This window comes from Microtus oregoni, unplaced genomic scaffold, assembly GCF_018167655.1.
Source record: "Microtus oregoni isolate MIOR12 unplaced genomic scaffold, Mior012 000020F_ref0000438, whole genome shotgun sequence".
Taxonomy (NCBI): Eukaryota; Metazoa; Chordata; class Mammalia; order Rodentia; family Cricetidae; genus Microtus; species Microtus oregoni.
Window position 1 is genome coordinate 8312864 of NW_024543079.1, and position 12158 is coordinate 8325021.

The 12158-nt window shown below is 43.1% G+C and overlaps 1 protein-coding gene across 13 annotated transcripts in view; it reads left to right on the forward strand.

Moving 5' to 3' along the window:
* The window catches only part of Ptprt (protein tyrosine phosphatase receptor type T), a 1081821-nt gene that overhangs the window by 1000737 nt on the left and 68926 nt on the right, over nucleotides 1-12158 (forward strand). For 9 of the 13 annotated variants that reach the window (XR_005976047.1, XM_041670836.1, XM_041670844.1 and 6 more), the window contains one exon: nucleotides 62-252. Coding sequence is in view for 12 of the 13 variants with exons in the window: in XM_041670836.1 (XP_041526770.1) it covers nucleotides 62-252 (191 nt within the window). In the remaining variant the exon portion in view is untranslated. The remainder of the gene's footprint in view (nucleotides 1-61; nucleotides 253-12158) is intronic. The other 4 variants (XM_041670837.1, XM_041670840.1, XM_041670846.1 and 1 more) reach the window with 1 other exon arrangement.

The window sequence follows — 12158 nt, forward strand, 5'->3', positions numbered from 1 at the left end:
ATGGGGTGCAAAGAACAAAACTCCCAAAGTTCGAGTTTGTCCTGCTTCTTTCTCTTTGAAGCAGACGGCAGCCGTGGGGAGCTGTCCCAGCCTACCCTCACCATTCAGACTCACCCCTACCGGACCTGCGACCCTGTGGAGATGAGCTACCCCCGCGACCAGTTCCAGCCTGCCATCCGAGTGGCCGACCTTCTCCAACACATCACTCAGATGAAGAGAGGCCAGAGCTACGGCTTCAAGGAAGAGTACGAGGTAAGAGACTAGCCTGTGAGTATCTGGAGCGCTAAAGTCTTGCCTCTGACCTCTGACCATAAGCAATACCAATGCCCGGGAGCATGGTGGGAATGCTCCAGCTGGCACACTCAATCACATCTTATCTTTAAACTAGAACCTAGACGTTGAACTTAAGAAATAGCATGTCCCGAATCCCCCCATTTTAGAGACGACCGTTCTTCACTCTGACGGTAGAATGGCTCAAGCCCTCTTGCCATGTGCTATAGAATGGCCAGCCCGTCTCCACTGCCAATAGTGCCTGGTGTGCCTGCTTTTTCCTGCTCACCACTTGGCCCTGTGTTCCTGCTTCTATGCTGTTCTCACCGTGCTCCACCCAGGCCATGCAGCACACTGACTGCTGTGCTCGCTCTCTCTTCTTCCTCCTTTCTCCTGCATTGGTCATCCCTGTACCCCTACAAGCCCCTCACTCCCAACGCATCTCTAGTATGAAAGATAGGAATGCATGCTGTAGTTATTTCAAAAGCTCAGGGGGTGACAAACAACCCTAGCAAAGTATGGCAAGTGCCTGAAACCGACACTATTATCGTGTAGATTCCTAACTATGAAGCATGCCAGCCAGACCCTTAAGGTTCTAGTTTCTCACATGTCTCTTCGTCTTCACCTCTGTCCTGGGTCTTCTTTAATGTCTTCAAGTGACACCCTCAGCACCCGAGGAATGACTCCCATGTTTCCTTTGCTCTATTATACAAAACGATTTCTTCTCTTCCTGCTGCCTTTGTCTAACTCTTTTTGTTTTGAATCTTACCTACTGGATCTCACCTTTTACATTGGAAAAGCATAAAGGAAAAAAATCCATTAAAATACTATCCTAGACCAAAGAGCACCTCACCCTTCTCCCCCCCCCCAAAAAAAGAAATTCTCTTAGTGACAGTGGAGCCCAGTTACAGTCATCTTCCTGTTTTGTTTCCCTTCCTCTCCCCCTTTCTTCCTTGGCCAGCATCTCTTCAGCATCTTCTGTATGGCAGGTGCTAAATGATACCCAGTGGGCATCACTCCCTCCTTCCCGCTTCCCCTCTCTCCCTCTTTGTTTTCTTCTTTCTGTCACATGCAGCAATGACCCAAATGTGTTCTGTATAGTTCCACCATGTGCAGTGACGGCTCCTTGTCTCACCCCAGCTCAGACTGTTTACCCTCAGACTATACAATAGAACATGCTTACACATAGTATTTCTGAAGTCATGGGAGGGCAGGAAATCATGCTAAACTTGGGATAGCCGGGGTCCAGTGCAGTAAACTGTGTGATCTTGGCACATAATTTTGCTCTCTCAGTTTTTAAATTCTTCATTAGTTGAAGAGTGTGCCTTATGGACCAATGTGTCCTAAAACTTTGTGGGAATATGAAACAGTGGAGAGGGTGTGTTTGACATACTTTGAGAACAAAAGCATTCATGCCAGTGGATGAAATTACCAGCTCAGGAGAAGCAGCAGTTTATTTCAAATACAGTCTAAGTCAAATACCGTTTCTCAATGTGTTCTCAGTCTATTACAAGAGTCTCTGAGGTTTTTTTTTAAATCTTCCTTTAAAAAATGTGTTAAGACACAGATTGATAGAGGAAAATGGATTTGCTTACACTTCGCCAAACCATGGAGAGAAAGACCACAGGTTGGTTGGGACCTTTTCTCCAGAATTGTTGCCCTTTTATAGAAAAGATGAAACAGAAGCCAGGAGATATGTATGTGTCTATCACACGTTTGTCAGGGTTGTGATGCATCTTTCCGAGAGGCAAGCTTCTCCTCTGGTTGGCACCAAAGCTGATCCAGCCTTTCCCTTTCCCCAGCCTGGGATTCATTGGGGCCCATCATTTCAGGAGTCCCATAGCAAACAGGAGAGTACAAATCTTTTTTTCAAATATTTCCTCTCCTGCCAGGCTAGTTACAAGACTACCAGTTTTGGAAGACTATTGGAACAAGAGTTACAGGTAATGCTCTCGTCATCTCTGGGTCTCATTTCCTAAAAGGATGAATGGTCCCAAACCTTGAGTCTGCACTGATGCACATGGATACAGATCAGTTTGTTGAGCAAACACCTCAGCACAGGGTACGTTGTTTGTAAAGCCATACCCAATATTATTGGAATTCAATGAACCCCCAGTTATTATAAGTTGTCTTCAAGTTTCACATAGCATCCAGAGAGGTGTGTAGTTCATCAGAAAGGTGTACAAATGGTCAAATGTACTTAACCTGTTCTATGAACTTTTAATACAAAATTCAAGAAATACAGATGCATTGACTGTTTTGGTACATTCCTTCCTAACATATTATCTTCTAAACCATCCATTCCTATATGATCAGTTGTTTGTCCTTTGGTTTTGTTTAATTCCTCTTTATACCTGTTAGCCTCTCTCAGACTTTCTAGCATGGAAACAAACTTAATTTACAGCCAAGAATACATATTATTCCATCATTTGAGCCTCACCCAGAAATCTCACTAGTAAGGCCACCCTTACCCTCGTTACTTCTAATTGTATTAATCAGTGAGTTAGTGTGCCTTGCTTCTGGTTTAAAACATTGTATGATTAACCTGGAGTTAATTGGAAAGCATTGCCAGTTGAAATATGCTACTTTGTAGGATGTGGCAGTCCAGTTCCTTAGAAATACTGCTGTGTTTTTCTTTTATCATAAAGGCTCCTAGAATTTTCATCTTGAACATGCATTACAGATCTGCTTGAAGACTGAGTGTAGACATAAAACCCTGAGCGTCCAGTTCTGCTGTCACACAGGCTGCTGTGATGTCCTTGCCTGTCACCTCCCTATTCTGCTCTGCTTTCATTTTTTTTTCATGCCAGTGTGTGTGTGGATTTGACGAGCTGACATCTAAGGGACCCTCAGCTTTAGCAAACTGCACCTTCTAAAATCCAACTTAGCTATACAGTCATTCCCAGGATTGTTCAGTAAATATTTCCTGAGTATTCGTTCTTACCAAGGGCTAGTCTAGACATTTAGGATACGACTGTGAGAGAAGCAAACCCATGCCCTCATGGAGCTTCTATTCTAGCAGGGGAGATAGAAAATAGGCATAGGCTGAAAAACAAACTGCCTCAATTAAGAGCAACAGAAAACTATTGATTTATCGCAATAATTGGTTTTATGGGTTAGGAATTTGAACAGTGAACAAGAGGTACAGTTGGTCTCTTCTTTGTAGTACAGGTTCCATAGTTAGGGGCTGCTGTCATCTGCGGTGTCTTTAGTCTGATGTCTAATAATGGATGCAGATGTCATCTGAGGTCTCAGTGGAGATTTTCACTGGGATTCCTCCAAACAGCCTCCGGGTAGCCTGATATTCCTGGCAAGATGGAGGAATAACTTCCAAAGCAGCTGGGCTTGTGTTTGTTTGTTTGGTTTTATTTGGTTGGCTGGTTTTGATTTTGTTTTTGTTATTTGTTTGTTGTTTGAGATGGGTTTCTCTGTGTAGCCTTGACTGTCCTGGAACTCACTCTGTAGACTAGGCTGTCCTTGAACTCATAGATCTGCCTGACTCTGACTCCTGAGTACTTGATTTAAAGGTGTGTACCACCACCTCTCAGTATGAACTTCTGTATATGATATCTCAGAGCTCCAAAGGTGAGCCTCCTACCTAACAAGGTAAAAACTGTATAAAGTTGGTGACCTAGACTTTGATGTCACATTGTGTTGGATATGAACAAAGAAAAGGCCTCTCTTCTTCTAGTGCAGAGGGGACACAGACTCCACTCTTCATAGGAGGACCATGTTCCAAATTCTAGAAGAGGACATAAGCTACTAATCTTCGAGTAATATGGTCTGTTAGAAAAAGAGAGAGTAGAGCAAGGAAGGGGGAGGTATAATCCAGGGTTATGGCATACAAGCAGGCCCAATATTAATTAAGGTAAGAGGATTGTCCTTACAATTTGGAGGAAGGGATTTCCACAGCAAAGCGTGTACAAGGAAAAAAGAAAGCTGGTCAAGATATAGTGCATATGTGCTAGGTCATCAGATTGGAAAAGTAAGGAAGGACCTGCTGCTTTGGTCCATTACAAACTGGTATAAGGAGCTTTGTTTTTACTCTGAATAAACTGTAAGTTTACTGCAGAGCTTGGAGGACTACAGGTGCAAATGGTCTGATTTTATGTTCAAAGACTCATTCTAGCTACTGTGTTGAGAATGGGACCTAAGAAGGCAAGGTAAGGCCAAGGATATGGTAACCTGGATGGGACAATAATAACTCTGGCTAAAACCAGCACAGGAGACTATAAGGAAATGTCTGGGTTCTCAATATGTCATAAAGATAGAGCCAAGAATACTTTTTAATACATGGAGTTAAAGGAAAGGAACCCAGGATGACCCTGAAGCTAGCTCTTACCTGAACCTCTGGAAAAATGGAGGTGCCACCAACAGCGATGAGAAATTACAGAAAAGTTGGATCTGGAGCAGCTGGAAGTCTAACTGAACTAAGCTTGCAATGTCCTTCAGAAGGTTGGCTGTATGAATTTAACCTCGAGAAAGAAGCCTGGGCTACAGAGAAAACACTGCTAAGAGGAAACTCACAAGACACAGACCAGATGAGGTAATCGAGCATGTCAGCAGAGACTAGGACCCCGGACTTTTGAAAGTCTCACTTTAAAGGTATGGAGTACTTTCTATGTAGGCATTAGGACTGAAGAGACACAGTGAGCATAACCCCACCTGGAGAACCTGAGTTTATGATTAAAACCAGGCATATAGACTTATAATTTTAATTGTAGGACAAAATGCGACAACAAAGGAATGCCCAGAATTATAGTGACCCATAGGGATAGGGCATATTAGCCTGAGGGTAAATATGTTAGTGGTTTTCAGGAAGGCACTAGTCTAAACCAAACATACAAAAAATAAGAATAGCGAGTATAAACAGAGAAGGAAGTTCTGGACAGAGAACTACAAAGTGTGTCATGGGAGAATAGAAAGTAGATTGAGTTAGAGGAAACACAAGTCACTTGGTTTATAAAATATGAGAAGGTACATAAAGGGAGTTGGGACTGGAGTTATTACCAGGAGCCTATATATCCAGGAAAGGGGCAGTATTTGGCACACTAAGGAACTTGGATTTCATTCCTGGAGTCATGGGGGCCATAGATGGGACAGAAAATTTTGAAGTTGATTTGTCCTTTAAATCTTGTATCAGAGAAGAGGTGTGAGAGGCAAGTAAGCAGCCAGAGCGATAATTCTTGGAAAAGATGGAAACTGTACTGTCCAAACATGGAGACTGGGCCCAGAGCCCAGATGATGCCACACTTACACTCGGTAGAGAAAGCTCTAAAGTCTTCTTGTTCTCCTTGACATGGGAACTTGAGTCTTTCAATGTACATTTTTAGTTTCCAACACTTGAAGGAATACACAGATTATCCCACACTGAGGGTCAAACGCCTGGACTCACATACTGCCATTACCATTTTTGGAAGTTTAGGGGATCTACAGCAAGTCATTCCTTGCCTCTGCATCTCATTTCTATCCTCATGTACTGAGGATGAGTGGGTTGGTCAGGGTAATCCAAGAGTCCTTTGTGTAGCTAATATTATGAGAGTCTAAATAAGAACCTCTTGACTAGACTAATTGGGTTTCCTTACCATGGAAGTCTCTGGGGCTCCCTCTCCCATGGTTTTGTCTCAGGATCTAGATTGACCAGAGTTCAAAGAATTCAGGAAGGGCTAAGGCGAATTAACTTCCCTTGCCATGCATATCTGGGTCTCAACTGAGATTTTTAATCTTGGCTTCAGGTTAGAATTACCTGGGGGAAAAAAATTTAAAACAGCAGTGCCCTGGCCAAATTTCAGACCAATTAAAACAAAATGTAATCAGAGATTTTAACAGGCATCCTATTGATTAAAATATACTTTAAAAATTACTACCCACTAGTCTTAGGAAACCCTTGGAGTTTCCCATGTGGGCCATATCTGTGTCCACAGACCATCACATTGCCCAATCTATTGTCTGACCCACAAATCTGCCTGTGATAGAACACTGTCACTTTCAAAGACCATGACATGGTCATGAACTCCAGAGCCTTTTCTTCTTTCCTGTTCTCCCTACCCTAGCCAAGACGATTCCACTTTTTCTAGCTGCAAACAAACAGAAGATGTCCTCGCATGCCAGCAATGTGAACAGATGTTAGCTGGAGAGCAGGGGTGTCTCCATGCCCTGTGACCGTGATGAACAGAAGAGTAGCAGGTTTGGGGAAGATGAGGGAGAACAGAAAGAGGTGACTTTGTGATCCACACAGAGAAAGTGAATGTGTTCATCCCCATCCAGCCCAGATAGCCTGTCACAGTAATGAATGGAACGAGCCCAGTAGGGCAACCAGAAGGTGTCTGGTTATCACAGCTCCATTAAGACTATTTCAGGCAACAAGGAACAGCTGTGAGGAATATGATGCAGTCTAATGAAGAGCAAACATTTGTTCATTTTCCAGCTCTGGCCGGATGCACCATGTGCACAGCTTTGGAAGGGAGAGGCCATCTTGCTTAGTCATCTGTGGGTGATGTCAGGCAGGCAGCCTCCTAATGGAGCATAAGCACGGCAGTGGAAGCTTCCTGGGCAAGACAGAGTACACCCCTCAGTAGGTAACAGATTACCAGAACATCCTGTTCCTACAGGGACTCCAGTCCAGTTCCTTGATTTATAGATAAGAGGAGTTCTGGGGACGAGCATGAGAAATTTGTGGCAGATGCACAGATCATAAATGAGAAAACATTCTTCTATTCTGCAAAATCCTCATGGCCCAAATAAAAAAGCAAGGCTCCCACCTGTTCATCTCACTCTCCTGGCAGGGTTCAAACAGGAAGAAAGTGAGCCAGTTCCTGGAAGTGGCCAAAGGGCATTGAACCCATGTGGTATCAAACTTGAGAAAGAGCTCAAGTAGGTTGAGCTATTAACTCAATCCTTTTGGCCTATTTTATCATTCCACTTACAATACTGTTTATAACACAACCAACAGCATTTATTTATGTTTGATACAAGAACCCTCCCATGAGTGATCCTCAGGATTCAGTAGAAAAGTTCTTGAACCAAGAATCAAGACCTAGTTCTCACCCAGATCCCAAGATTCTGAGTAGTCTTAGACAAGACTTTTCCCTGTGGGAATCCCAGTTTCATCTTCTGTGAAATGATTGGGGGCTGAGTTTTCAGCTACTTTTTGGTCTAATAGTATAGGGCTTTTTCTAATCACTCGTTTGGTCAGAAACACCAGCTAAGTATCTGTGGTGTGCTTTAAACTATTTCAGGCACTGGAGATAGTTAAACAGAAGAAATGAAGACCCTGTGTTAAGGAAGCTCATGTCCTCACCACAGAAGGGAATTCCATAGCTTAACTCCAGCTAAAATGTTTTAAGCAGTGGTTCTAAGACTTCCTAACGCGTCGACCTTTTAATACAGTTACTCATGCTGTGGTGACCCCCCAACCATAAACTGATTTTTGTTGCTACTTCATAACTATAATCTTGCTGTTGTTATGGATCATAATGTAAATATCTGATATGCAAAATATCTGACTTGCAGCCCCTATGGAGGAGTCATTCAATCCCCTCCCATGGGGGTCATGACCCACAGGTTGTGATCCACTGCTTTAGAGGCACATGAGTGAAGGCAGCATAGGAAAAAAGCAGGCAGTTGTTACTGGCATTGTTAATATTTATTTTGGTTTTGCTGTCTGTTACCAAGATAAATAAGACGTGTTGCAAAAGATGTGACATTGGGCTGAGGCAAAGTAGAATATGGAGGAAACTATGTACACTGTGGGGTGTGTGTGTGTGTGTGTGTGTGTGTGTGTGTGTGTGTGTCCATGTGTCTGCGTGTGTCTCTGTGTGTCTGTTTCTGCGTTATCTATGTCTGTGTCTATCTGTATCTGTGTGTCTCTACTGTGCCTGTGGAGGCCAGAAGAGGGCATCAGATCCCTTGGAGCTGCAGTTATAGGTGGTTCCCTGACTTTAGTGTGAGAAACTGAACGTGGAGTAAGTACTCTTAACCACTAAGCTGTCATTCTAACTCCCACCACCTCCACTACCACCACCAGAATTAACAAGGTCGTAGTCAGGATCTTCAGCAATTCATCCCTTCTAACACTGCTGAAGTTTAGGAAAGGATTATTGGCCCAGAAACAACCTCCTAGATGGTGGTGTGTGGGTGTAAAGCTAAGACCATGAGCTTGGGAATGGGGCTGTAGAGACAACTCCCAGCTCAGAGCTGGAAGTGCAAGCTTTTCCACTGGGCTTGAAAATAAGGACTAAGCCTTCCCTTTTTTCTTCCCTAAAACATCTGGAAAATAACATACTTAATTAACATATGAAAATAACATATTTAATTAGGAAGTGCTGGTTAAAAAATTTTAAGCGATTAGCAATAATTTTATCCAAAATGCAAATCAAAACTAAAATGAGCTATGAGCCCACCCTAGTTAGAATAGCTGTTGTCAGAATGGCAGGAGATAGAGGGATGAAGAGATGTCTGGTGGTTAGGAGCACTTACTGTTCTTGCAGAAAACCAAGGATAAATTCCAAATTCCCTAGAACCCATAACAACCCAGCAACCATCCGTACCTCCAGCTCCAGAACTCTGATGCCCTCTTCTGACCTCTGAGGGTAGCAGACACACATATGATACACATAGACACAGGAGAAATATTCATACACATAATTTTTATTTTAAGGCAGGAAATAAATGCTAGCAGAGGATCAAGAGGTAGGGAAATCACATATTGTTGGTGGGCATGTAATAAGCACAGCCATTATGGAAAACAGTATGGAGGGTCTTCAAATAACTAGAAATAGAACTGTCCCACATTAAGTTATACATCAAAGGAATTTAAATCAGTATATAGAACAGACATCTTAACTCACAGAAGCTAAGCTATGGAATCATCCTAGTGGTCCATTGGCAGATGAATGGTAAAGAAAATGTAGTATGCATACTCAATGAAATATTCATCCATAAAAATGAGACTGTCATTTGCAGCATTATGGATGAACAAGAGACCATTATGTTAAGTGAAATAAGTCAGGCATGGAAAGACAGATGGCACACGGTTTCACTTAAATGTGGAAATGAAAATACTGGCTTTAAAGAAGCAGACTAGAGCAGTGGTCCCTAGAACCTGGCAGAGTTTGGAGGAGGGCAAGGTAGAGAAATGATGGCTTGTGGGTACTTGGGCACAAGTTGGAGAGGAAGAACAGCTTTAAAATCTAAAGTAGTATGACTGTGTTGACAACAGTTGATTGGGTATTTCAGAATAGCTGCCAGAAGTTTTGAATATTCCCAACACAAAAAAAAAATGACATCTGTCTGAGGTGACAGATATGCTAATTACCCAATCTGATCATTATGTATTGTATAGAGGTATTGAGCTGCCAGAGGATACCCCATAGATACACACAATTAGTATGTGTCGATTAAACATAAGAATCTATTTTTAAGAGAATAGCTCACCTCAAGAAAAAGACAATATGTCTTATAGAAAGAAGCCAACATAGAAAGCCCCTCACCTGTGTGGGTGGTCCCTGGGGATGTGTGGAGCATCAGCCTTGAACTTTGAGGCTGAGTCTCCCCCAGGGCATTTGCTGTGTGCCTCTGCCTTGCTGCCTACAACAGCAGTTCTCCAGCTTTGAAGTATGTCAGACGCCGCTGGAGAGTTAAGAAAGGGCATCGAGGCCTAGGGTCATTGGTGCCAGACAGATACTGTATAAACTGAGGGCATGGTACAGTGAGGGAAAGTTTTTTATTGTTGATATGAGGGAGTGTAAATCCAGAGGAATCTGGAAGTATCCAAAGCAAGGGGAAAACTTGGTGTACTGAGCATGGCCAGCAGACTGAACCAGGCCATAAGAGAGGAGAGGGTGGGAGCAGGGGAGAAAGAAATGACCAAGAGGGAGGGGGCCAAGAGAGGAAGACAGAAAAAAAAAATAGAGAGCTTGTAGCTGAAATGCAGGAGCTCTGTGGCAATGAGAAGCTGGAGAAAGAAAAGCCCATGAGCTGGAGAAGTTTAGAGTAGGGTGTGGGGCACAAAGAGCTAAGAAGAGCCAGGATGCCAGCCTGGACTCTGCATCTGTGATGCTGAGAAAGCCTGGAGGCCAGCATGGGCTTTGGTATGCTAATAGGTACCACACATAGCCGTTTATCCAGAGCATCTTTTGAACCTAACAACTATGGGGCTCTGTATTTTATCCTTAGGAAAACTGCATAGCCACCAAGTTTGAGAGCCACTGACATAAAAATTGTCGTCTGGAAACAATCTGTGGTTGTTTGCTTGTTTTTTAACTTTGGGGTGTGTGTGTGTGTGTGTGTGTGTGTGTGTGTGTGTGTGTGTGTTTGTATGTGTCTGTGTGTACATGCACACATGTGTGCATGTCTGAGTTCACACATTTTGTGCAGGGTTTATGTGCATGTACATGCAAGCATATGGAAGCCAAAAGTCAGCCTCTTGGGCATCATTCCTCAGGATGTAGTTCTATCTTCTTTCTTGAAATGGGGTTTCTCACCAGTCTGGAACTCACTGATTGCATTTTTTAGGTTGACCAGCGAGCCCCCGAGATCCATTTGTCTCTGTCAGTCCAGCACTGGGGTTACAAACTACCGTGGCCAGCTTTTTTTCACATGGGCTCCAAGGGTTGAACTTGGGTCACCATGTTTGTCCAGCAATCACTCTACCAAATAAATGAACTGTCTCCCTAGCCTTTTTCTTTTTCTATCGCTATAAGGTTGGATCTGACTGTATAACCCAGGCTGGCCTCAAACTCTTGATCCTCCTTGCCTCAGTCTCCTAAGTGCAGGCTGTGATTGGGCCCTTTAAAGAGTGTTTTATGACTCCACACATGGACACACACTCAACTATTCTGACTTGATCCAAGTTCCCATGGCAGACAAATACCTCCACCTTGCAGCAATCTGATTTTCTACTTAGCTTCACCAGCAGAATTCATAAATTACCGTCTATTTAGTGACACGGTATGCAATAATATTTACTCTCCTGATGCCATTTTGAGTAGATGTCATTAGTCTTCCCTTCCTGCCTTCTCCATCCACATTTATAATCCCGAAGGCAATCTGCTTTTCAGCACAGAATAGGTAGCGTTTGTTGAAAGCTTAGCCTCTGCCAAGGCCGCACTAACTTACACAGCACCTCAGAGAGAAACGGCAGAAGGTGTAGCCTCCTCGAGATACTTAACTGTCACCTTTCAAAAGGCATTCATAATACAGATACATAGAAAACTATGCTGTCTGTCGTGCGCACCGTGCTTCTTTAGATCTAGGGCTCTTGTATTGTCTCCCGCCTGCACAGCTGCCCATGGTTGCCCTTATTATCTAAATCCCCCCAACAGACTTGAATGAATTGAGTGTTAAGTGAGTCCATGAATAGGACTGAGACTAAACCTTAGACTCCGATGGAATTCCCTACTACCTGAATTCTGTATTTTGCCTGAAAAAATAACTCATCCTGACCTCCTAGAAAGGCCCCCAGTTTAAACCTGAGAACCTATATTCCAAGAATCCCTTTGATCTGAGACAATCTGAGACAAGTGTTGACAGGAGTCCCTGTCCTTATGCTTATGCCAATCAGTTGGATGTTTCTTACAGGGCATGTGGTAAATTCTGTGGGTAAGCTATGAAGGCTTTGTATGGAGGAAGATGGATAGTTGCTGAACACCTTATACCTCAGGCATTGGTCCAGATGCTGTAGGCTTTGCCTCAGATAATCAGTCATGGTCATGAAGCTCTGTGAAACATGCCTCTTCATTTTTTATACTAAATAACTTACATATTAATTTTGAGCATGCCCCATGCTAAGTATTAACAAATGCACAGGATGGCATAAGCACCAATATAATCAGGATCCCTAGGAGTGAGATATCGAAACTCTCTTTCTGCTCTCACTGTGGTTTTTT